Raw genomic sequence first — 24952 nt, forward strand, 5'->3', positions numbered from 1 at the left:
TTCACACAATAGAAATAAATGATTCATCGTTTATTGATTCTCTCTAATTCCTCTTTTTTTTTTTTTTTTTAAATGTTCCTTTTCTAAAATAGTTACCGCTTATATACACTCAGAAAGTCTTCCAGTTTGTGGACATTCACACAGTTATCAGTCATTAATTCGGTGGCTATACAGCATTTAACCAATGGGTTTAGAATTACAATTTGTAAGTAATCTACCCAGCTCTGAATATACCCAAGTTAAAGCATTATTCTGCCGCGCGGAACTGCAGAAGGACTGATGACAGCATGGTTTGATCTTTTTTTTGGTCTGACCAATCAGCAGAAAGGGGCGTTTAATTCCCGCCCACGTGTAGAAATCGAGTATTCAAGTGGTTTCATTTTTCTACCCCCTGAATGGAAAAAAATAAGCCGAATTCTTGATTTTCGTTTTTTGCAAAAAATTAAAAAACGAAAAAGGAGCTGTTTTTCATTTTTCTACTTACAAAAATTAACAAAAAATCGAATGACCAAAAGATACGGACCATACATTCATCTCTTTTGTCTATAGCTTTGCAGACATGTTAACATGCTTGGCCTAATAACTCAGCATGGTGCAAGGTCACATATGTTTTTATTTATTTATTTATTTGTTTAATTTTTTTTTTACAAATTTTTGATGGTTACAGACTATAAGGTTATAAATGTCTACACCAAAAACTGTTTGGCACTCCTAGAGTTGTGTCATAACCTTGACTTTGTTCGGCATGTAAACATCTTTTACTGGGTGCTGATGGATTTTTCATTGTGTGCATGTTGTGATCTAAACTGTAGATAAATCGGATTGTCAGGTTTTTAGAATAATATGTTTTTGACAGTTGGCAGTGTGTTGTTTTGCATGAGAGCTGTAGGAATTTTTTTTTTGGCCCATGGTGCCTGGTGTCAGAGGTGTGGTCTATATATGCATGAGAGCTGTAGGAATTTTTTTTTTGGCCCATGGTATATAATATATATATATATATATATTAATGGTGCCTGGTGTCAGAGGTGTGGTATATATGCATTTTTTATTACTTAATAATATATCATTTGTTAACATGGAAATAATGAAATGTACCACCACATTTTGCAGTGGCTGATTTTGTCTTCACGTTATGAAAGTCTTTTGTTCATATCAAGACAACAGGGATATATTTAATATATGTCTAAAGATGAACTGTATAGTAGAATTTATCATACATACACACACACACACACGCACACACACACACACACACACACACACACACACACACGCACACACACACACACACACACACACACACACACACTGCACTTCAGCAACAGAGTTTTAGTCACCAGATGAGCAAGTCCAGCATAATGTTAACACATTGTGAGCTCGCACGGAGCTAGGACTAAAGATTCTGTATTGTGTCCACGCTATAGTGTGATCTAATACAAAATGCCAATCACTTTCTCTTGAGTCACACACTTCCTATATGTGCCTGTTAACCTAGATAAAAGATGCATCTGAATACCAGACATTATTACTTAATTCATAGACGAGAGAGTGAATCTTGCTGAAAGAGTCAAGAAAATGTCCTTGTCATGTTTCACTCTAAAATCAAAAGGAAGGTTTGATTAAAAAATACACTATATTCTCTGGAGCCATATGACATCATTTGAGAGCCTTCATTTCTTTTTCGTTATGATACAAATTTACAGGACATGTCCAGAAAATTTGCCAATGTTGGTAAATTTCCAGCAGAATGGCAAATCATGCATTTCACTGTATCTGACTACACAGCAAAATGAGCTCACGTTATTCTATGACACTGTTGCCTCTCTTGAGCAAAAGCCTCTTACCTATACACCTATAGGGTGCTTGGGGAGCAATTAGTAGAGTGGCGCAGCTCTCCCTACTGCAAATTTCCTCTCTCTTTCTCTGTCTTTCAGCACACACTGTTAGCAGGGCTAATGGCCAAAATGCCCACAGGCTCACTGGTGTGTGATACACGGCCCTGGAGAGGCAGTCTTGTTATTCTGCCATATTGTTGATTACCCCCTACAGAAGCCTTCTAGCTCTGGATCTGAGAAGCAGTTAGCACATCGCAAGTAGACTACACTTGAGAGGAAGTTAGATTAACACTGCAGTACTACTGACATATATAACTTCCCTGTTAAAAAAAAGATGCACAGGGCATCATTTTTTTCTTTTTGTGTTCTCTCTGCTCTATTAAAAGCAAATTGAACCATGACTTTAAAATTGAGGCACATACTGAACAGTCATTTGCTAAACCCCTAATCATAAATAGATTTGGATGTCTTGATTCAAGTTGAAAACCTAATGAATCTGGCTCAGGATTCAGCATTTTCAGTCATATTCAGTTTATAAATTAAAACATGGAAAAATCTCTTGCTGAAACTGTTTTATAGCCAGAGCTGCTTTTAGAGTAGTATTGAACATAATTGTAACTTTGAGCAGTAGTGTATATGAATGATATGATATGCATATACATATACTGTGCATACCTAATCAAGTGTTTATTTCACATTATGAGTGTCAATATTACCTCAAGTTTACTCTAAAAAATGAACAATTGCCATAACATTCCTTCTTTCACCCAGCCATGATAAACCCTCTTTGGTACAATTAAAACATTGGCACAACCAAAATGAAAATCAGTGCTTAGTTGATACCCTGAAAGACCAAATACTATGAGATTTGTGCAGTTTTTAATATTTCTTAGAGCTGTTTCATCTGTTTCAGTAAAACCAAAAATGTCTTTAGAATTCTAAGATAAAAGAGTACTTCAAAAGGGATTTTTTTTTCCAGCAGCTCTCTTTTCTTTTGCCTTAAATATTCTGATGGTTTCTTCGATTAAATAGTGTTTGTCTTTTAGATTGTTCTTTTGTCCCCTTCAATTTGGGTATCTCCAAAGAGACCAAGCCTAATTGGGTCATAGTAAGATACAGTAATTGGAGCTGAACATGACTTTTTTGTCCTACCCCTGAGGAGAATTATTTCATTTGTGTCACTTCTCCTTTCATAAAATGGAAAGGAATTTCTGGCCGTGTAGAGAGCCACATTGCCAAACAGTGTTTCTGTGTTAGTAGTTGCGGAGATTGTTTTGGCTTTTTCAAGAACATTTGTTATGAATATTTAATAATCAGGGTAATTAGGCCATAATTAGATTGAACAATTAGCTTCATGGACCAAAGCATGTTTTTGATTTGGGAAAAAATAGGAAAATATGAGAATATTTTATATAATATTATATTTTATAAATTATTTATTAAGATAAAATAAAATATGTGAATTAATCGGCATAAATATATTGGTCAACCACTTGTAAACAATTTTACACTTGCCCCGCCCCTTTGCTCATTCTAATTGGTCAAGGCACAGTGTTTTTAATTATATTCTAGTAAATGAGAAATAATTGCATTGATCTGGTCAGCCACTATAGAGCTAGCATCACTATAACGTCAAAAATGGTGAATGTGTTTTACAGGATTCATAGGTTTTATACCTTGTGAAAAAAGTATGCTTAATTGTATTGCATGTTAACTGTACAAAAAAAAAAGTGTTTATGGCACCAGTCCCAGTTACTCATGCTATTTCTTGATGTTGAGAGTTTGGTGTCGCACATAGATTGCATTTGACTTGAATAAATTATTTATTAAGATAAAATAAAATAATGAAAATAACGGGAGTGTGTCCATGTCACAGATGTAGAATCCATCTTTGCAGTCATCTCAACCGAGGAATTCCAGCAGCAGCAGAGTTGGTAAATTCACCACTTAATTTTTAGTTACAATATGTTGTTGTGACGTGCATTACCGAGATTGTAACGAGTATAATATTACCCAAATTTAATTAGTAATGTGGTATATTACTGCGTTACAGGAAAAAGTAATTTATTACTGTAATGTTGTTACTTTTGTAACACGTTACTCCCAAAACTGATAGTGAGAGAGAGAGAGAGCGGGACATATAAATAGATAGATAGATAGATAGATAGATAGATAGATAGATTTTTAATTACATAGATTAGTTTTTATTGATACCTTTTAAAATTGAATATAATAGAACTCTTTACTTATCTGCCATCTTGAATTTAATTTATGCACTGGCATTCTGGCTTGCCTTCTCTGTGAAGGACATGCGATTTTTCTTTTACATTTCTAAAATAAGCTATCTGCTGTCTAACTTATGAACAACATTCACATCAGGTATGTCCTTAAGATGCTGCCTTAGGCAATGAACAGAGCGAGGCCATATTTCCTTCTGAGGGAACAGACTGGCATTGACACTTCAGAAATACTAAATAAACACCCTAGTCTTTTCTGTTCCCTTGATGTCTAATGCGTCACTGTGATTTTCCCCAGCCTCTCCTCACCGTGTTTCACTGCTGTGTGTCTATAAGTGCTTAGGAACAGATGAAGCTTAAGATTACAAATCCCACAACTGTTTTGTTTTTTTTTTTCTCAAAATGTCTGTGCTCTTATTCTCAGTTAATCTTAGACACTCAAATTCAATTCTGGGCGGGAGGAGAGGGTAATTTGGAAAACAGATGTCTGAGGTATTATTTATCTAATAAAAATAAAAGCTAGATATCTTTTTTTAATGCTCTGTGGTTAGTCTTGACACACATCTCATAACAGAGTTGCTCTGAGAAAATGAGTCTTTCGCCATCTGAAACTCAGGGATGCATTGAATTACTTATTGACTGGCATCACACTGCTTTGTGAGAACCATTGTTATGCGGCAAAAGTAGATGAAACTGAGAATCTCAGAACCCCTGAGGAAACTGTGACGGATGGGCTGCTCACACATATGGAGTGGAAAGTGGTCTGGCTGTGTTTGTAGGTGATTGTTGCAGTTGCGGAGGCAGCAGGACAATGCCAGGAACAAGGCAGTCTCATTGAACCACAAGTACACTATCCCAGAATCCTCATAATGAAAGCACAGGGATGCTAAGACAGATTCCTTTCATATTGATTGCAAAAAAAAAATTACAATTGATAATTTTATTTTTACTAAACTGCATTGACATAGGGGAAAAAGTGGCATCGTCTTGCTTTAGTCTTCTAGTCTTTAGATTTTGGCCATGGTCACATATTGAAAGTGCATTTTAATGCCAATCCCTGAACATTCACTTTGAAACTGCCGTGAATTGCACAGTAAGGTATGTAATATTAATACATATTTTCAATGAGCTGAGAGTTAGTGTCGCTAGGGTCAGAAAAGGGTCAGAAAAGGTGAATGCATTTTACAGGATTCATAGGTTATATCCCCTTGTGAAAAAGCCTTAATTGTATTTAATGTGCACTTGTAGTGTATTCCAAATTTTAAAAGTATATTTAAAAAAATGTCTTATGGTTATGTATATAACCTGGTTCCTTGAGATGGGAATGAGACACGGGGTGGCCAACGTCGGTCCTGGAGAGTCACAGTCCTGCAGAGTTCAGCTCCAACCCTAATCAAACACACATGAACAAGCTAATCAAGGTCTAAGGATTACTAGAAAGCTACAGGCAGGTGAGTTTTTATCAAGGTTGGAGCAAAACTCTGCAGGACTGTGGCTCTCCAGGACAGACGTTGGCCACGCTTGAGCTATGGGAACATGCTCAAGAGTGACTGTTGTCTGATGTACGTGTAGAAATGCACCAAATTCTACTGGCAGACAGCAATTCTGTGATGTCACATGTGCATATTAAAGGGTGCCTGCATGACTTTATTGTCTGAAGATGATAAGTCAGCAATGCCTGAAGCATTGCAAAAGCGACACAGCATCTCATTCCCATTTCAGGGAACCAGATTAAATACATAACCCTCAGACGTTCACTTTCGAGTGAACTTCAAGGCTACATTACGGTATTGACGCTATGGGAACACTGATGCCTGTTACGCCATGCTGACAATATTCCTGCCCCACAAAGCTGTGAAGATCATGCACAGACAAACATGCTACAGACCAAGGTCCAGAGTTGAGTACTAAGCATTCAGCCACTCTGTGTGATCTATACAATAGCCTTCTACAATATCTCTGCTCCCCAGGACATAGTCTTCGCGATGTCCAACTAGTGTGTCTAATCCACTGACCATGTTCACCAAGGAAGTGTGTCTATGCTGCATTATCACCTCCTGCACTGGAGGGGGCTACAGATGATAAGGTGAAATGCCTAAAGCAATAGAATCCACTTGTATTGTGTCAACTGTCCCATTCCTCATAAATCTTTAGGAAGCGTGCTAACATAGTGACTATGTTGACACCAACACCTCTCAATATGACAGAGGGGGTGACTGATTAGAAGTGGAACACTTAAATGACACAACACAACCAAAAAACAATTGAATAAGCTCATTTGCATTTAAAGATACAAGCTCAAAAACAGCATGTTTCTGCTTCCACTCAAAATAGGCATTTTCAAAATGATATAATAATTGATCTGTGGGGCATATTGAGCTGAAACTTCATACACATTCTGGGAACACCTGAGACTTATATTGCATCTTGAAAAAAGGGGCATAATAGGTGCCCTTTAAATCTGGGGTGGTGCGGAGCTGATCAAGAGACTGAGTAAGGAGTAATACTTGTTTGTACAGCAGCAAGGTGGTGTGACTTAGGTTTTTTGGGAGGGAATAGTGGAGTAATCAGAGAGGACACCTCTTCAGGAGAAAGATAGTTTGCAAGCATCTCTTCCATTCGAGGCATCCTTTCATATCCCTGCACACACAGTCCCTCCTAGGACTGGGTATCGTTCAAAAAATGTTGGTATTGATACCGATACCGATACCTTGACCGGTTCCTGAAAAATACTTTTTTTGATACCAATTTTATGAAATCTATTATAACAAGATTACACTATAAATTAACTAAAAAAACAAAACAAAAAAAGACATATATTACACTGTAACAAAGTTACAAGAAGGAGGTGGGAACCGGTGAACATTTAAACATTACTTTACATTTACATTTAATCATTTAGCAGACGCTTTTATCCAAAGCGACTTACAAATGAGAACAATAGAAGCAGTCAGACCAACAAGAGAACAACAACAGTATACAAGTGACATGACAAGTCTCAGTTAGTCTATCACAGAACCCGTAGCAAGGTTTTTTTTTTTTTCAAGAATAGGAAAGACAAGAAAAGGTAAGTGCTAGTATTAGTTGGTCAAGTGCTGGTGAAAAAGATGAGTCTTTAGATGTTTTTTGAAAATGAGTAAATATTCAGATGTTCGAATTGAGATTGGGAGGTCATTCCACCAGCCGGGCACAGTCCAGGAAAAGGTCCGTGAGAGTGATTTTGAACCTCTTTGGGATGGCACCAGAAGGTGCCGTTCACTTGCAGAACGCAAGCTTCTGGAGGGCGCATAAGTTTGAACTAGTGTGTTGAGGTATATTGGTGCCGTGCCAGTGGTCGTCCTGTAGGCAAGCATCAGTACCTTGAATTTGATGCGAGTGGCTACTGGTAGCCAGTGTAACCTGATGAGGAGAGGAGTAACATGAGCTTTTTTTTGGCTCATTGAAGACAACCCTCGCTGCTGCATTCTGGATCAGTTGTAGAGGCTTGATAGTACATGCAGGAAGGCCCGCCAGGAGAGCATTACAATAGTCCAGTCTGGAGAGAACAAGAGCTTGGACAAGAAGTTGGGTGGCTTGCTCTGACAGGAAGGGGCTAATCTTCCTAATGTTGTATAAGGCAAATCTGCAGGACCGGGTCGTTGTAGCAATATGGTCTGTGAAGCTTAACTGATGATCCATCACAACTCCTAGGTTTTTGGCTCTCCTGGAAGGAGTTATGGTTGACGAACCCAGCTGTATAGAGTAGTTGTGATGTAACAATGGGTTAGCAGGAACCACCAGCAGTTCTGTCTTAGTAAGGTTGAGCTGAAGGTGATGGTCATTCATCCATCCAGCTAGAAATGTCACTCAGACAGGCTGCAATGTGAGCAGCTACTGTAAGATCATCTGGTTGGAATGAGAAGTAGAGTTGAGTGTCATCAGCATAGCAGTGATAGGAAAAGCCATGCTTCTGAATGACAGATCCAAATGACGTCATGTAGATGGAGAAGAGAAGTGGTCCAAGTACTGACCCTTGAGGAACCCCAGTAGCAAGAAGCTTTGACTTAGAAACTTCATCCCTCTAAGACACCCTGAAGGATCTATCTGAGGGGTAGGACTTAAACCACAGGAGTGTGGTTCCAGAGATGCCCATCTTTCTGAGGGTGGACAGTAGAATCTGGTGGTTAACTGTGTCCAAATGCAGCAGACAGATCCAGCAAAATGAGTACCGAGGATTTGGAAGCTGCTCTTGCCAGTCGCAGGGCTTCAGTAACCGAGAGCAGGGCAGTCTCTGTTGAGTGGCCACTTTTGAAGACAGATTGGTTGCTGTCCAGGAGGTTGTTCTGTACAAGAAACATAGAGTGTTGGTTGAACACAACTCGCTCAAGTGTCTTTGTAATGAAGTGCAAAGGGATACCAATCTGTAGTTTTCTAGAAGTGCTGGATTTAGAGATGGTTTCTTAAGCAGTGGGCTTACCCGAGCCTGCTTAAATGCTGAGGGAACTGTACCAGAGTGAAGAGAGGTGTTGATAATGTGAGTAAGTAAAGGTATTACTGAAGAAGAAATCGCTTGAAGGAGGTGAGTGGGAATAGGATCAAAGTGGACAAGTAGTAGGATGACTGGACAGGATAAGTTTGGAAACGTCCATCTCTGAGAGTAGAGAGAAGGAGGAGAGAGAGTGTGTATTAGTTGTTATGAAGTTATCATCCGTCTGCGGTTTGGAGAATTGGTCCCTGATGGTTCTTGTCTTATTTGTAAAGAAAACTGCAAAGTCGTCGGCTGTAAGAGTCAATAAAGGAGGAGGTGGACTAAGAAGAGAAGAGAACATTTTGAAAAGTGTGCGAGAGTCAGAACAGTTGTTAATTTTGTTGTGGTAGTATGATATTTTAGCAGTGAAGACATTTGCAGAGAAGGAAGAGAGGAGAGACTGATACACACTGAGGTCGGTAGAGTTTCTTGATTTATGGCATTTCCTCTCTGCAGCCCTGAGTTTTAGACATGATGTTCACAGAACATGAAATGATGGGGTGGTGCGGTGTCTGGATGACAGTGGGCATAAAAGTTGTCCAAGTAAGAGGTTAGATGGAGCAAAGAGTGTCAGTTCCAGATCTGAAAACTGAGCGATGTGTGAATGAGTGAGGATGAAACCCTAGAGAATCCTCTTCCAAGAAGTTTCCTGAAAAAAAAAAAAATCCAATATGAAGGACCTAGGACCGACCAGAAGTACCTGGTAGTAAGGTTTACTTGAGAAAAAAGTTAAACTTGTTGTGTCCAAGAGTATATCGATTTGTTCATTTTGCATGACATGACCACAGCATGAAATGATGTGGGTGCAATAAAAATATGTTCCAGATCTGTCTCTTCCATAAAAAAAAATATGAAGAAGAAGTAGGAGTTCACTTAAGTTTATCTGAACTCATTTTCAGCCCAGTAAAAAACATGTCCTTTATGACATTATTTAGTTAATCTCCTTATATACAGCCATGGCTTATTTAGTTAGCAAAGCTGGTAAACAAGTGCCAGACATATTATAATCTGGGAAAAAAAAAAAATCAGTCCTGGCCTTGCGTATCAGAATACAGTGCCTGATAGACAAGAGAAATTAAATTGTGCCATAATTATGGTTATTATAAATGCATCTCCGTGGAACAATCAAAAGCGTTACCAAGGTTCTAACAAGGAGAAACACTTTCAAACATGGAGTCAAAGAGGCTGGCACATGGTGACCTGAACTGCAGAACATTCAGGTGGGAGAAGGCCATGCAGTATTTATTAAAAGGCAGTGGAGAGGCAGGGAGTGTTATATAAGCATGATGAGAAGACAATAGAGGGGAGAAACGAATATGAAATTGGACAGACTCAACCGAAAAAAAAAAAAAATAAATAAAACGCAGCAGCACATCTTTGTAGTGTTCTTGATGTCTGGAGAGAAGAAAGAAGATCTGTTTTTTGGACATGGTGCATGATATCAGGTTTTTTGGGCATGTAACATGGTGCTGTCGCAGCATTCTTCAAAGTTCATTGGATTATAGTGTATACCATAGGAACATCAAACAACATGATATTTTTTAAAGTGTGTGGTGTGTCATTATATTATGAAATAAGGTAAATTAAGTAAGCAATGTTTTTCCTCCCTAAAACTCACTGTCTGCTATTAATAGTCAAACTCAAAACATTGGTTAAAAACCAATGTCACTGTGTCATCTGGTTGTTGTTACTTGGAGATATTTCTGTATATTAAGGCTACGTCTACATTATTCCAGATACATTTGAAAACGGCGTTTTCGTTTTAAAATGCTCTCTGTCCACACTAGTGTTTTCCAAAAGTGTCTCATCCACACAGAAACATCAGAAAAAGTTTAATTCGCTTTCTGTGCATGCGTAAAGCCTCAAAAAAGCTCACTGCAGATTATACACATGGAACAGACATGAAACGGTTTCATGCAGTTTTTCTGACAGGAAATTTTATATATTTTATTTACGAAAAGAACTCACCATTCACTGACCAGGTCACACACACTCACGATTGTACATCTGATCTATAACGCAACTTGCGATCGCGAGTAAATTTGCTTTCATCTTTGCAAGACTGTGATATGAAGAGTGTACAAAGTAACACATCTATAGCAATAGTGTGAAAGTGCATACTGTAGCACATAACGTGCACAATACCAGTATAAACATGGATATCTATTGGTATAATATGTGTCACATGACTAAACTTGCGTCATCCTTTTTAAAAGCCTCCATTTTTCACAGTCCACACTACAACGCAAAAACGAGTTTTCAAATTTATCCACTTTGGAGAGCGTTTTTAAAAAGCTCAGTTTTCCTTGATAAAAGCAGTCTCAGAAGGCCAAAACGGAGAGAAAAAGATGCGTTTTCAAACGAAACCGTATTAGTGTGGACATGGCCTAAAAGACCTTTTACTAACATTTCAGGTTATTTAGGCTAAGAACCATTTTTACATGCCGTTTTGAGCGAGTTTATCTTAAAATAATGTTGTTGTTTTTTCTTCTGATCAAATGAATTACATAATTTCACATCTGTTCCTGTGAGTGACTGTACAGAAAAACACTGAAAAATAATGAAAATAAGTTTATCAGGATGTTATAATGTTGTTGTTTTTTCTTCTGATCAAATGAAAAATAAGTTTAGACAATGTTATCAGGATGTTTGTCCATCCAACAGTGCTTGTGAATGTCTAGTTTGGTAGTAAGTACTTTAAACAAAACATAGGATGTCTTTTAAATATTTAAACTAGGTAAACTCTGGTGAAACCTGGAATTATTTGATCCATTATATAATATTTACCTTATACAACTGAACCTTGTTTTCAGGCAGACTTATTTAAAAGCCTAGTGTATCCTTACTCCCTAAAAAATGTAGTGAGCCAACTAGAATGGAGCTTGCCAGATAGAGAAAGTACTTCTACATTTTGCATGCAGTAAACATTACATTAGACATTCAGTGGAGTGAGACTAAGCTGGAAAGGGTAAAAGTATATTAACATGTATCAGTGTAATATTGGCGTTTAGATTTTTTTTTCCATCTTTACATCTTTGGATGCTATGATTTTATTTATAATAAAGGTCTATAGCCTCTATACATGCAGAATCAGCATGAAGCATTAATACTCCCAGCACTCCAGAGAAGATGAGCTATTGAATAAATCCACCCTGGGGATTATGGTTTTCTGAACATAGATTAATCTGACCACAAAAAAGCAACACTGGGGACCAAGAAAAACAACAACAAAACACCCTACAACCTTGAGGATCATCGGTAGGGAACAATAATGATTAAATAAACTTTGTGGAAGTGACAAACAGGAAAGCAGTTACTGGTATGTCTTGTGTGCCACAAACACATTGACATTTAATTAAGAATGAACTCATGTTATGCCAGTTCTGGTCTTTTTTTTTATTGTGGATGGGGATGAAAAAAAAAAAAAAACTATTTTAATGACAGACTATTTTAATGGAGACAGATTAATAATAGCATTAATAATATGTAAAAATTAATAAATAATAATTATTTTTTTTTTTATCCTGCAAACAGCAGCAGGTGCTCAGAGTGGAATAAAAAAGTTATATTAAAGACTTTTTCCATGAAACCATAGCAGCAAATCTCATGCAGGAAACCTCCCCCCCACCCCCCTCTTTTGAAAATGTCCCATCAGGGGGTGGCTTAAAACACTAAAGTGGTTCAAATCTAGATGCTACTCAAAGCGTGAAAGGCACCCAGCCATTTTGGCGCTAGTCCCACCGCTTAGCAACATGGTACAAATGGGGCTAATTTTGGCCAAGGACATCAGACTGTACACTTGTTTAATCTGTGATAAGAGAATTAATAAACGGAGAGAGAGAAAAACAGATAACAGTTGTATGATTCTAAAATTAATCCAGTTGATATTGTGGTATTTTGCATTTTACCTCACTTTTCGTTTCCATCAGTTATCTCTAGTAATGTTGTTCCTACCTAGTTATCTGCTTAACTGTGTGCTTCCATATCCTGAAATGAAATAGATCCTCACAAGTAACAGATCTGAAATGCTCTTATAGGCCACACTGTGAAGTGCAAGTAGAGTTGATTTCCATAGGGTTTGACATTAGCATGATGATAACTTAACAACATGAAAATCTAATAATGTGACAACACAAATACAGAGTGCAAACTGGAACTTACTGGTTCCCTCAATAACAACCCAAAATGATTTTTTTTCCATTGGCATTTGGATTATTGTAGAAAATAAAGTCTGTGACCCACAAAAGTGATTCTTACGTTTTGTTCATGATGATAATCGTTACAAATGAACACAACTTTTATGAATTCTGAAGATTAAATACAAACTTTCAGTCTTTATTAAGAAAAAAAGAGGAGAAAAATGAAAGATTGAGTATAAACACAATGAGGCTATAAAAGCAGATTAGCGGACAGAGTTTTCTTGTTCGGCATGATGACGTTTAGTGTTACATTTAGTCACTTGCTAGCAAATGCCTTTTTCAAGACAAGCAAAAATCACAAAAAAATAAATAAATAAAATCACAAAGTGGGTATTACTGATTTACTTTATGTTGTAGAATGAAACAAGAAATATCTTCAACCTGTGTTGAACCACAGAACTTATTTCAGGCATTTTAACAAAAACCATTTTATAAAAAAACCCATTGACTTCAGGACGATGGAACCGGAAGCCTACAACAATACATCGTCCCTGAAGCACTCTATTGGGTAAAATAGTTTCATTAAGATTATAACTTTTATCTATTGTTTTCGGTACTGAATGAAACATCACTTCCAGTGTTTTACTCTGATATTGTAACTGTTGTAACTTTGTTCAACATCATCCCTCTAAACACTATGATATTATTTGATAGTCTGGGATCCTAGTTCCCGAATTTTCGAATATGTACTTTGACTTATGGCTGTGGCAGATTTTTTCACTTGTTTTTCTTAAAAGTGGTGAAAAACAAATCTGCCAGAACACAACACAAATTACTCTTGGCAGTTTTGCTGTTGAGTTGATTTTATGATTTATAATAATAATAATGTTTTATTTATAAAGCGCCTTTCCCAAACTCAAGGTCACTGTACAAGGAGAAAATACATAAACACAGCTTCATTCAAGAATACATGAGGTAGTATACAGTACATACATATACACATGCATACATATACAGTAAATACACAGTGACTTAACAGCAAAACCAGGAAGCACAACACAGATACCCAGAAGTTTCACAGCAGAACATTAGTCAGAAGAAGGCTGGAAATACTTTAAGAAATGTTTTGAATGATGATATATTGAAGGTGTCGTGAAGAGTTGGTGGAAAAGAATTCCAGAGTTTTAGAGCTACAACACTGAAAGATCTACCACTCATTGATTTGAGACGAAAGCGAGGTACAGTAAGCGAGAAGATGAATAATAGTACAGCAGTTCAGTTAAATAATGGGAATCAAGTCCATGAAGACATTTGAAAGATAACAAAATAATTTTATTCTGAATGCGAACAGAAAAAGGCAACCAGTGTAGAATATAAAGTAAAGGGATAAAGTGTTCAGACTTTTTGACTTGATTGATGACACTGACGGCAGAGTTTTGAATATACTGTAATAGTTTTAGCTGGCAGTCCAATGAGACGAGAGTTACAGTTGTTGAGAAGAGAGGCTATCAAAGCGTAAATGAGAGTTTCAGTGTCTTTGGTGCTGAGAGTTGGACGCAGGTGGGCAATATTGCAGAGGTGGAAAAATGAGGTCTTGGAAATAGAACTAATATGAGATTGAAATGTAAGTGATGAGTCAAATATTACACCCAGATTCTTAATGGTATGAGATGATATATATATGTGAGTGTGTGTGTGTGTGTGTGTGTGTGTGTGTGTGTGTGAGACTTAGATTTTGTCTAAAAGTACATATCTTAGGAGGCTGCTTAATGTTACTGTCTTTGCATCTGGTGCACACTTATGTTGCTGTCCAGTTCACAAATGTCACGGTTATATACCCTCTGTTTTCTCTAAATCGGCTACTCTAGTGTCACAAAAACAGTGTCCATAGTGTTGTGGATTCAGTTGTAGTAATTTTGATGTAAAATGGGAGTTTATTGATTTTTGCAGCACGTTTCTCAGTATTTTGGAGAGATCTAAAATATTTAGACACTAACTGGTTTTCTGTCATTTATCTTTCATTTCATTTGCATAATTCTAATTAGTCCATCCTCAAAAACATCAATTTGCTGTTTCTGGGACTTAAATGCTGAAAGTGGCCTGAATTTTTAGAGGACTAATCACCTCTGACAAATTGGTCTGGTCAAGAATTGGATTTCTAGTTTGGACCACATAGATTTATTGTATGAGCTGCTTTATTGAGAGATGATCACACTATTGTCTCCATCAGACTATTTAGCCCCAGTTCTGTCTTTGCCTTTGCAGTGGTTCGGAAAGCTTGAAATTGAAAGCTGTTTTGCATTTGTTTTGTAGTTGTAGTGTAACTACAATGTAGTGTTGATGTACGGCACACTTTTGAACCCATTTATTATATTATGTGAGAGCAACATAAATGTATATTGTTTTATGACTGTATAATGCATCCGACTTGAAAAAAAAAGCGAAAATAGAACTAGTAATAAATAAATATATATAAAAATGGACATTGAACAGTTACAGTTACTAAATTCTGTCTTATTTCCACAAAATCTAAACAAATATAAATTCATCTGAGAATCTGAATCTTAATAACTGTATTTTTGTCTTATTCCATTAGCTTTCCATTTGTTCTATTAGAACTAGAGTAGTTTTAATATGCAGAGTTTTTTATTATTATTATTATTATTATTTAAATTTTGTTCTATTCTCATGACTGTCTTTTCAATTATGACCTTTTTACAAATTCAGCTGTAGTTCCTAATGTCATTGACCATTTGATCCTAGATTTAGATTTATGCATTTGGCAGACGCTTTATTACAAAGCGACTTACATTGGATTCAAGGATAACATTTTATTGGTTTCTTGCTTTTCAGTTATTGGACTCATGACCTTAACATGTTCTATTGTTTGAGCTACAGGAAAGTGTCAATCTTGAAGACTTGCTAGAAGGGCACAGTAATGTACTTTGCGTCTCTTTTTTACTTGTACAGGTGAGCATCCTCATCGTACTGGCCTTGGCCTTTCTGGCCTGTATAGTGTTTCTGGTGGTGTACAAAGCCTTTACCTATGACCACACCTGCCCTGATGGCTTTGTGTATAAGGTAAGTAGATGAACACAAAACTTCTTCATGTTCTTCATTTATTAAACTACAACATGTCAGAGCTAAATAAAACACTTCACTTGTGCAACAAATATCTTTGAAAAATATTTTTACAGTCATTAGCCAACTATACACTCATTATTCCACTCATTATGCCACATTGTACATTTTAATGAATATAGGTACTCTTTTTAAAAGTGTGCATTGTAATAATGTCAAATTAAAACTTTTACTTTTAAGTCCATTTTAAATAATTTTTCAGTAATCATCTTTCTTGATTATAGTTTTAACTGTAGTAGGTTACTCGATGTTGCTTTTAAAGTTAATATTTTTCAATGTACTAAATTGCAACTTCCTCATTACAGATGAATAATTACAGTTTCAGCAGAAATAACTCTAAAGTATATTTTAGTTTACCATAAATATAGTGCATTTTAACCATATTTCAAACACATATGAAGTAATTATGAGATTACATATAAAGATAAATAAATAATTACTACATTAATGTATGAAGATAACAAAATAATAGAGATGTGTGTGATGCACATTTGTCATGTTCAAGCATTGAAAGAATAAAACTGAAATAATAATAATGTTCATATGCTGACAACAAATTTGGAGTCAGAATTCATAGCTCTAATGTTACATATTCCCAACTTTTCCAACAGCACAAGCGCTGCATCCCTGCCTCACTGGAGGCCTACTACACCGCCCAGGACACCAATAGCCGCGGCCGCTTTTACACCATCATCAGCCACTACAGCATGGCCAAGCAGACCACCTCCCGCTCCGTTTCTCCATGGCTTCCCGCTGGAAGTGCCCAGCATGACGTCAAACCTCCCAACACAGACAGCCAATGAGATTCCCCACACTGCTTTTTAAAGAGTTGTTATTATGTTCACCTGCATCATGCAATTCCCCAATTCCCCAATATTTCCATCAGCTCATTTGTTTTTTTTTATGTCATGTGTTTAATTTTTTAGCTGCGTAGTTTCAATCTTATATTCATTTATTTATTATTATTTAATTTTGTTGTACATTTTTTAGTATTTAATACTTAACTATTGTTTGTACAAAGGCATGACTCTGCAATCTCATCGAACGGTTTTTCCACAATGTCTGTGAGTGTCAATGACCCATTTTGAAAGCAGAATACCCATAAGCCCCTTATGTAGTTAGGTAACAACAATCTTGAAAGGCATGATAAAACAGAGAGTTTTGTGCTTTTATTTCTGAAACGGCAGAAAATATACATACATGCTCACATTAGATTATGAAAACAGACACCCTACTTGTTAGACTCATTTTTATGTACAACCTATTACAACATGTTAATGAAATATTGATAATAGGCCATCAATAAAATGGCAAAAGAACAAATTGTACATGTACAGAATGTTATGGTTCCTACTTTGAACCTCGATGTAAATAACTCATGAGAGCAATTACCCATGGTGTGTATGTTCGTCAGACACATTGTAATATTCTCACTGTTTCTCAGTGGTTGGAGGTGTTTAGAGTTTTGCGACTTGCTTTAGCTGGTGTCTATGCTTGCATTTAACCAGAGGCGAAACCATGGACTCCTGAGATGATTTGGTGAAATGTCTCATCTGAATTCCTGCCAAAGCTTGATTTTCTGCTGTTTGGTCACAAGTTTGCTCTTTTTCCATTTTTATATTTGTTGTCAGAAAAAAAAGGATTTTTGAAATCTTGTGCTGTTGTTAGTTGGGATGTAGCAAAGCCTTGAGTATTTTTGATTGTGTATCCTTTAGGTTCAAAGTAATAAAGATATAACAAGGTGTTCAATTGTTGTGTCTTTTGGCTCTTATTGCGTCTTTTGGGTCTTGTTGAATAGTGGATTAGCAGTGTGTGTGTGTGTGTAATAAAATCAAGGTTCAATGTAGTATTTATTGTCTCCCTTAGGAGAAATTTGTTTTGGATAAGAGAACTTCTGCAACATACTCACACACGCACAACATTAAAACCATTCCAATCCTATAATCCTACAGCATTAAAACAATACCATTTAAATAATACATTAAGTGGGTTAAAACACACACCAAAGTTCAGCAAACTTTATTTAATATACATTAAACTGTAAAACATTTTATTTAATTGCATTAAATTAACATGGAATTAAGTGTCCAAAATCAGTTAGTTTAGTAAGTATACTTTTTTTCACAAGGGCAAGTCATCAAAGAAATTTTAGGAAAAACACAGACATCTGAAAAGAAAGAAAGAACGAAAGAATGGATATAATTTGCTGTCATATGACTTTATTTGGTATGGTCTGTTTGATTTCACACATCACCTGAAAAACAGAGCGTACTACCGTAGTCCAGAAGTGCACTGTACTGTTATGCTGTTTGTTCATTCTGAGATAGTCCTATATTCTATTCACTTTTATCGTATGTAAAGGAACGACATGGATATTCAGCTAATTATTTCCTTTTGTGTTCCACAGACAAAAAATATAAATAAATAAATACATTTTTAGGTTTCAAAGCATGTCTTTAAGTCATCTGAGATTATAACAGAGCAATATAATTTTCCTCTAACTGATACCTGAGTAATTCATTAATCAAAATAGCAACACAGCAATAGCCTTGTAAACCACATATCAGAAATACAACATTTAACTGCTTAAAACAATGTCCAGTGACAAATCTATCAGAACTCATTCCACTGACTCAGGATCCTCACAATTTCTCACTCCTGGGTGGGTTGGAGTCTCATATGAGTGTACAGCAGTCGCACATTAGACTGACAGCTGGTTTATTTCTGCTTGGCTAATTAGCAGCCCTGTTCATCTTGTCTGTTCATAGCTCTCCTTCACTTCACATTCTCTCGTGCTGAGAAGACTGAGCCACATCCTGAATGTCATGCTACAGATCGAAAAACAGATGCCAAGGATGCACCGACTCTGTAATTAATTGACTATAGATACTAAATGAGTATAAAATGAGAAGATTTGTTTCTCCTAGACAGTAACAATATTAAAAGGAGCAATTGAATACTTCTGCATAAAGTCAACATGAAAGAAATGTAATTCCTTAGCAAAATGCAGATCTGGGTCAAACATAATATTCAATAATAAAAAATAGATTATAAAAATGCAGGGTGGCTGTTGATTTGATCCAAAAAAAAAGTGACCTTGAATTTTCACTTCAAGTCCCCTAAAGGCATTTTCAGAAAAAAATAAAATAAAATAAATAAATAAAATTAGATAAGATTGAAATTTAAACATTTGTGAGAGCTCTCAGCCTCCTGAGCAATGAAAGAGCAACATATAAGCAATAACATTTTCTGGGTTCATCCTTACAGAGTATTAATTCAAAATTGAACTTGTATTTGACAAGAACAAGATCTGTGAGAATGGTGTTCAAAAGATCCTTTGAACTTGTTTTATCATTGATTGCATACGACACTTAAGGAGTTTTGCAAATCCCTCTGAGGTTATAGATTTAAGAGGATTTTCTCAAAGTATAAGGTAGATCAAACCATATCTGGGCTGGTGGACAAGTTCAGTGAAAGAAAAAAAAAAAAGAAAAAAAATTCTCACAAAGAATGGTGCGCTCATTGGATCATATAACTTATTTAAAACAGCTTGTGGTGGTTTACTGGTGTAGCTGCATGGTCTCCCAGCTTGGCTAAACTGACGAATACCTCAAAATCCTTCAAAACAGATTAGGCTTAGCCAGGCTGGCTGAAGCTGGCTTTCAGGGTGAGCATCATGTTCTTACAAAGATTTGTTAACACGGGTCAGTCTTCATTTGCCATGTTAGATGAAATTAAATTTACATAAACTTTTAACAACAAATCAGAAATTATACTGTTTGCACATTTGTATTCTGTAAGCATGGAAGAAGCATTTTGTACATTGTCAAAAGGTAAAATTTTAAATAAAGGGGTCATATGACGTTGCTAAAAAAAACATTATTTTGTGTATTTGGTGTAATGCTATGTGTTTATGCAGTTTAAGGTTAAAAAAAAAACATTATTTTCCACATAATGTACATTATTGTTGCTCCTCTATGCCCCACCTTTCTGAAATGTGTCAATTTTTACAAAGTTCATCATTCTGAAAAGCGAGGTGTATGCTGATTGGCCAGGTATCCAGTGCGCTGTGATTGGCCGAATGCCTCGATCGTGTGACGGAAATGTTACGCCCTTACCATACTGTGATGCAGTGTCCCGGCACGACAAGACAAAAACACTAAAATCCATTACAAACGAGGCATTTGTTGCATCCAGTGGGGACATAATTACTGATTATAATGACTTATACTGTGTTTTTATGTGTTGTGTTGCATATCACGCTGCGTAAACCATGTCTGCATTTTTGATCGGAGAAATGACAAACAACAAGCGCTACTCTAGACTGCTTAAAACTCGCGTTTGAATCATCGGTGGCAAATTCTTTAAATATGAAAACGTACTTACAGACTGTGAGTCAGAAGCGCCAGACTGTCCTTGCAAAGTTGGAATTGTCCCGCTTTATAGAAACAGACACCCTATTGTAGGCTACTCTCCCAGGAAACAGTCCTAGTCCTCTGTAAAATGCGCTGCACACTTCTGAATATTTGGGTTGAACTGTTCCAGAACAGTGTTGTAAATACAACTTAACCACTGATTTCTAGTTGTGCCTTCTTTTGGAAGGCCAAACAAAGTAGTTTTGCTTTCACGATGAAACACACTGCATCTCAACAACACTGCGGTGGCAGCAATAGCGAGAATAAAAGTTACGCCTTCTTTCTTTTTCAAGAACATTTGGGTGGCGTCATGCAAATCTTCCCACATCGTGATGTAGACATGTGGGGGCGTGTTTAAATGAGGCATTTTAGGAGGGCGTGGTTGACTTTTATAAAGAATATCTGAATTTGGATTTGAGACATTAGTCTTTACAACTTCACAAAACCCTTTATGCACCAAGAGCTTGTAACACTCAAAAAAGAAAAAGCAAAAATTTAAATCGCAAAAGATATGGGAAAAAAAAAGAAAAAAAAAGTCAGGAAATTTTATCTGGACGACTTCCTGTTTGTACATGCTACACTATGTTATAGTCTGTCATATTATCATCATAACAGATAGCTGCAGATGTATTTTAACAAAAATTCAGAAAAATATCTTATAAGCATTTACCATGTCTGACCGTTCAACTATCACAAATCTGAACATTTCTAAAGCGAGAAAAAAAAAAAAAAAAAAGATTAAAAGGTAGGGGGGTGGTGGGTGGGTTGGTCAGTGTGTTTGGATAATGTGTCTGTATTTTTAATTTTATTGTAATCATGGGCCTTCATTATTTCATTGCATTCATGCATAGCCATAAGCAAATTAATAATTAATTATTACAATGAAAATGTATTATAAAATTTACATTAATATTAAATGCAATTAGTTGAACTCAAGAGTGCATTTATTAAGTAGGACCTAGTAGATTTTTATATTTACTGCCAAATCTGTTGACCAACATTTTTGGTAAGCTAAATATACATTAATGGCATTGAAATTTATGTCATTTATTTAAATATAATTGTATTTACAAATTTGTAATGAAGTTGTGCATGTGCATGTGCTTAAAAATAAAATATATTTATTTTAAATGTAATATTGAATTATACATGACAATTAAAATTTCCAAGTACTAAAGTACTTAACATGTTTTAGTACATGAAGTCATAAGTACTTCCTAAGAAAACATAATGATAACTTTAATATGGCATCAAAGTGCACTTTTTAAAAGTGTACTTAAGTGTGTTAAAAACAGACATGAAAGTGTACTCTTTAAGTATGCTTAAGCTGCCTTTTACTTCATTAATATTATATTATCTACAAGTACATTTGTTTTAAATAAACTTTTAAGATTTGAGTACACTACAAGTGCACATTCTGTACAACTGAGTGCACTTCTTTTTCACAAAGGACAAAATACATATAAATTAACTTATGTTTTAGCAGATAACTACAAACCTATAAAAATATGCACACTACTGCATTTCCAAACCCTTAAACAAATTAATCACATTTAAGGAAAGCACAAGAGCATGGAAGTGCCTGGGAGAAACAAGTCCAGTTTAATTAAGGTTTAGCAAACTGTAATGTTTCACTGTTTCTATGGAGGCAGCTGAAGCATCAAGCTTTTTTGTCTCACCACAACCTGTGGCAATGCACTTGTGACACATGTGCTGAAAAACACAGTGGAAAACAGCACATCAGTATTTGTTTGAACACTAAGTGATGAAGCAAAATATATATGTACATCAGTGTAAATCAGTCTAATGGCATCACAGTAAAAGCATTATAGGATTGAGGTATGTCTTTATCAGAGATTCTCTGGCTTCCACTCTATAAAAAATGCCCTAAATGTGTGTGTAAAGTTCTTTTCACAGTGGTGCTTGTAATTTGTAGTGACAAAAATAAGGACTAATGCTGTCCCTCTGGTTTTCATGAATACATAAGTACTGTGACAGATCCAGTTGGACTTATTTAATCTTTTTTAGTCAGACTGAGCCTTGCAAACAAGCATGTCATGATAAATGTCTCTTTCATCTGTAAGAAGATGAATCTGACATACTATGACTGCAGAGCCTATGGCTTAAGAAAAGGATGTGCTCCCTCAAGAGGTTACAGCAAATTTCTATGTGTGTGTGTATGTCCTGCTGTGCTCCTGTCACCCAAAAGCTGTTGCTTGGCCACAAGGAGGGAGGTAGCAGGCCACCCGTCACGACTAAGTAAAGCAAGCATGGTTAAAACAAAATCACCTCGTTTTGTTTTACACAGATGACTCATCTAAACAGGAAGCTCTCTCACTGTGCTGATGCCGGCCCCCTCTAACAGGGTCCTAACAGATTTCTGATTGTGACATCTGTCACCTCATTTTAGGCGAGTGCGTAGTTTGGTGCTCAAATGTAGCACGAGATGTTTCATTTTACATAGTCAGAACATGACAAATTCTACTGCCGTTTCACGCACAGATACTAAAGTCTACATAAAACAAAGCTGTAGCCATGCCTTGAACATTGGGGGGGACCAACTTACACACACACACACACACACACACACACACACACACACACACACACACACACACACACACACACACACACAAACACACACACTGCCATTCAAAAGTTTGGAATCAGTACATTTTTTAATGTTTTTTAAATATGTTTCTTTCATCAAGGCTGCATTTATTTGATCAAAAATACAGTGATTTTGTGAAATATTATTGCAATTTAGAATAACAGTTTTATATTTTAATATACTTTAAAATATAATTTATTCCTGTGAAACAAAGCTGAATTTTCAGCACTATTACTCAAGTCTTCCTTCAGAATTCAATCTAATATGCTGATTTATAATCAAGTCAAGTCAAGTCACCTTTATTTATATAGTGCTTTAAACAAAAAAGATTGCGTCAAAGCAACTGAACAACATTAATTCGGAAAACAGTGTGTCAATAATGCAAAATGACAGTTAAAGGCAGTTTATCATTGAATTCAGTGATGTCATCATGCAGCTCAGTTCAGTTTAAATCGTATCTGTGCAATAATTTGCAAGTCAACGATATCGCTGTAAATGAAGTGTCCCCAACTAAGCAAGCCAGAGGCGACAACGGCAAGGAACCAAAACTCCATCGGTGACAGAATTGAGAAAAAACCTTGGGAGAAACCAGGCTTAGTCGGGGGGCCAGTTCTCCTCTGACCAGACGAAACCAGCAGTTCAATTCCAGGCTGCAGCAAAATCAGATTGTGCAGAAGAATCATCTATTTCCTGTGGTCTTGTCCCAGTTGTTGTCTGAGACAAGGTCTTTACAGGGGATCTGTCTCTGGGGCTCTAGTTGTCCTGGTCTATATTGATCTTCAGTGATGTTGTTGTATTTTCTATGTGGTTTTTGATGTTCTGGGCTGGATACGTACTGGATCCGGGTGACTGCAGTGACCCTCTGACTTGGATACAGACTGGATCTGGTGGCTATGGTGACCTTGGAATAAGAGAGAAACAGACTAATATTAGTGTAGATGCCATTCTTCTAATGATGTAGCAAGTACATCGGGTGTTATAGGAAGTGTTCCCGGTTCCGGTTTACCTAATTAATGCAGCCTAAAAATCCTTTAATGGATTTGAATATTAGAAGCATATTAGTGTGCTATGTGTAAGCCAGGTTAAAGAGATGGGTCTTTAATCTAGATTTAAAATCAGTGTTGGAAACATTTTTGCTGCTTCATATTGTTTGGGACCTGTGATACATTTTTTCAGGATTCATCTGTAAATAAAAAGTTAAAAGGAACTGTTTATTAAAAATAGAAATTTTATGTTACAATATACACTACTATTCAAATGTTTGGGGTCAGTAAATTCTTTCTTTCTTTCTTTCTTTCTTTCTTTCTTTCTTTCTTTCTTTCTTTCTTTCTTTCTTTCTACTTCTTCTTCTTTTCTTCTTCTTCTTCTTCTTCTTCTTCTTCTTCTTTAAGAAATTAATGCTTTTATCCAGCAAGGATGTGTTAAATGGATAAAAAGTGATAGTAAAGACATATATTGTTAGAAAAGATTACTATTTTGAATAAATGCTATTCTTTTTATCCTAATAATAATAACAATAATAATAAATAAAAAAATACACCGAGACTTCCCTCGTGTATATCTAAAAAAATTTGTACTTGCAGATAACATTGCCATTGAAGCCACTGACATGTACTTAAAGAGAGTATGCTTTCGTGTTTCTTTGACACACTTAAGAACACTTTAAAAAGTGCACTCTGTAGTAATGTCACATTAAGTTTTAAATCATATATTTTTTTTTAAATAATCTTTTTGTTATGCTTTAAAGAAGTACACTTATTTTGATGGGTTGACTAACATATTATAGCACATATAAAGTACTTGATAATAATTTTAACTAGTGTGTTATTTGATTATATTTGAAGTTAATATACTATAACTAAATTGCAGCTAAATATATTTAAATATATATTTACAAATATATTTAAATACATGACACATGAGTTTCAGTAAATAATAAAAAAAAGACATTAATGCATATTTTAATCTACCAAAAAAATGCTTGTTAGTATAAAGCAATAAACTTTAAAGATATTTCAAAGACTATAGAAGTAGTAAGAAATTGCATATAAAAATGAACTTAAGTCC

The 24952-nt window shown here is 35.9% G+C and overlaps 1 protein-coding gene across 1 annotated transcript in view; it reads left to right on the forward strand.

Moving 5' to 3' along the window:
- The window catches only part of nsg2 (neuronal vesicle trafficking associated 2), a 32931-nt gene extending 15323 nt beyond the window's left edge, over positions 1-17608 (forward strand). Inside the window, exons 4-5 of the mRNA XM_019098250.2 lie at positions 15689-15799; positions 16471-17608. Of these exons, the coding sequence (XP_018953795.1) occupies positions 15689-15799; positions 16471-16662 (303 nt within the window). The 3' untranslated portion in view covers positions 16663-17608. The remainder of the gene's footprint in view (positions 1-15688; positions 15800-16470) is intronic.
- Positions 17609-24952: the final 7344 nt, after the last annotated feature.

The sequence above is a fragment of the Cyprinus carpio genome, chromosome A21 (genome assembly GCF_018340385.1).
Source record: "Cyprinus carpio isolate SPL01 chromosome A21, ASM1834038v1, whole genome shotgun sequence".
Lineage (NCBI taxonomy): Eukaryota > Metazoa > Chordata > Actinopteri > Cypriniformes > Cyprinidae > Cyprinus > Cyprinus carpio.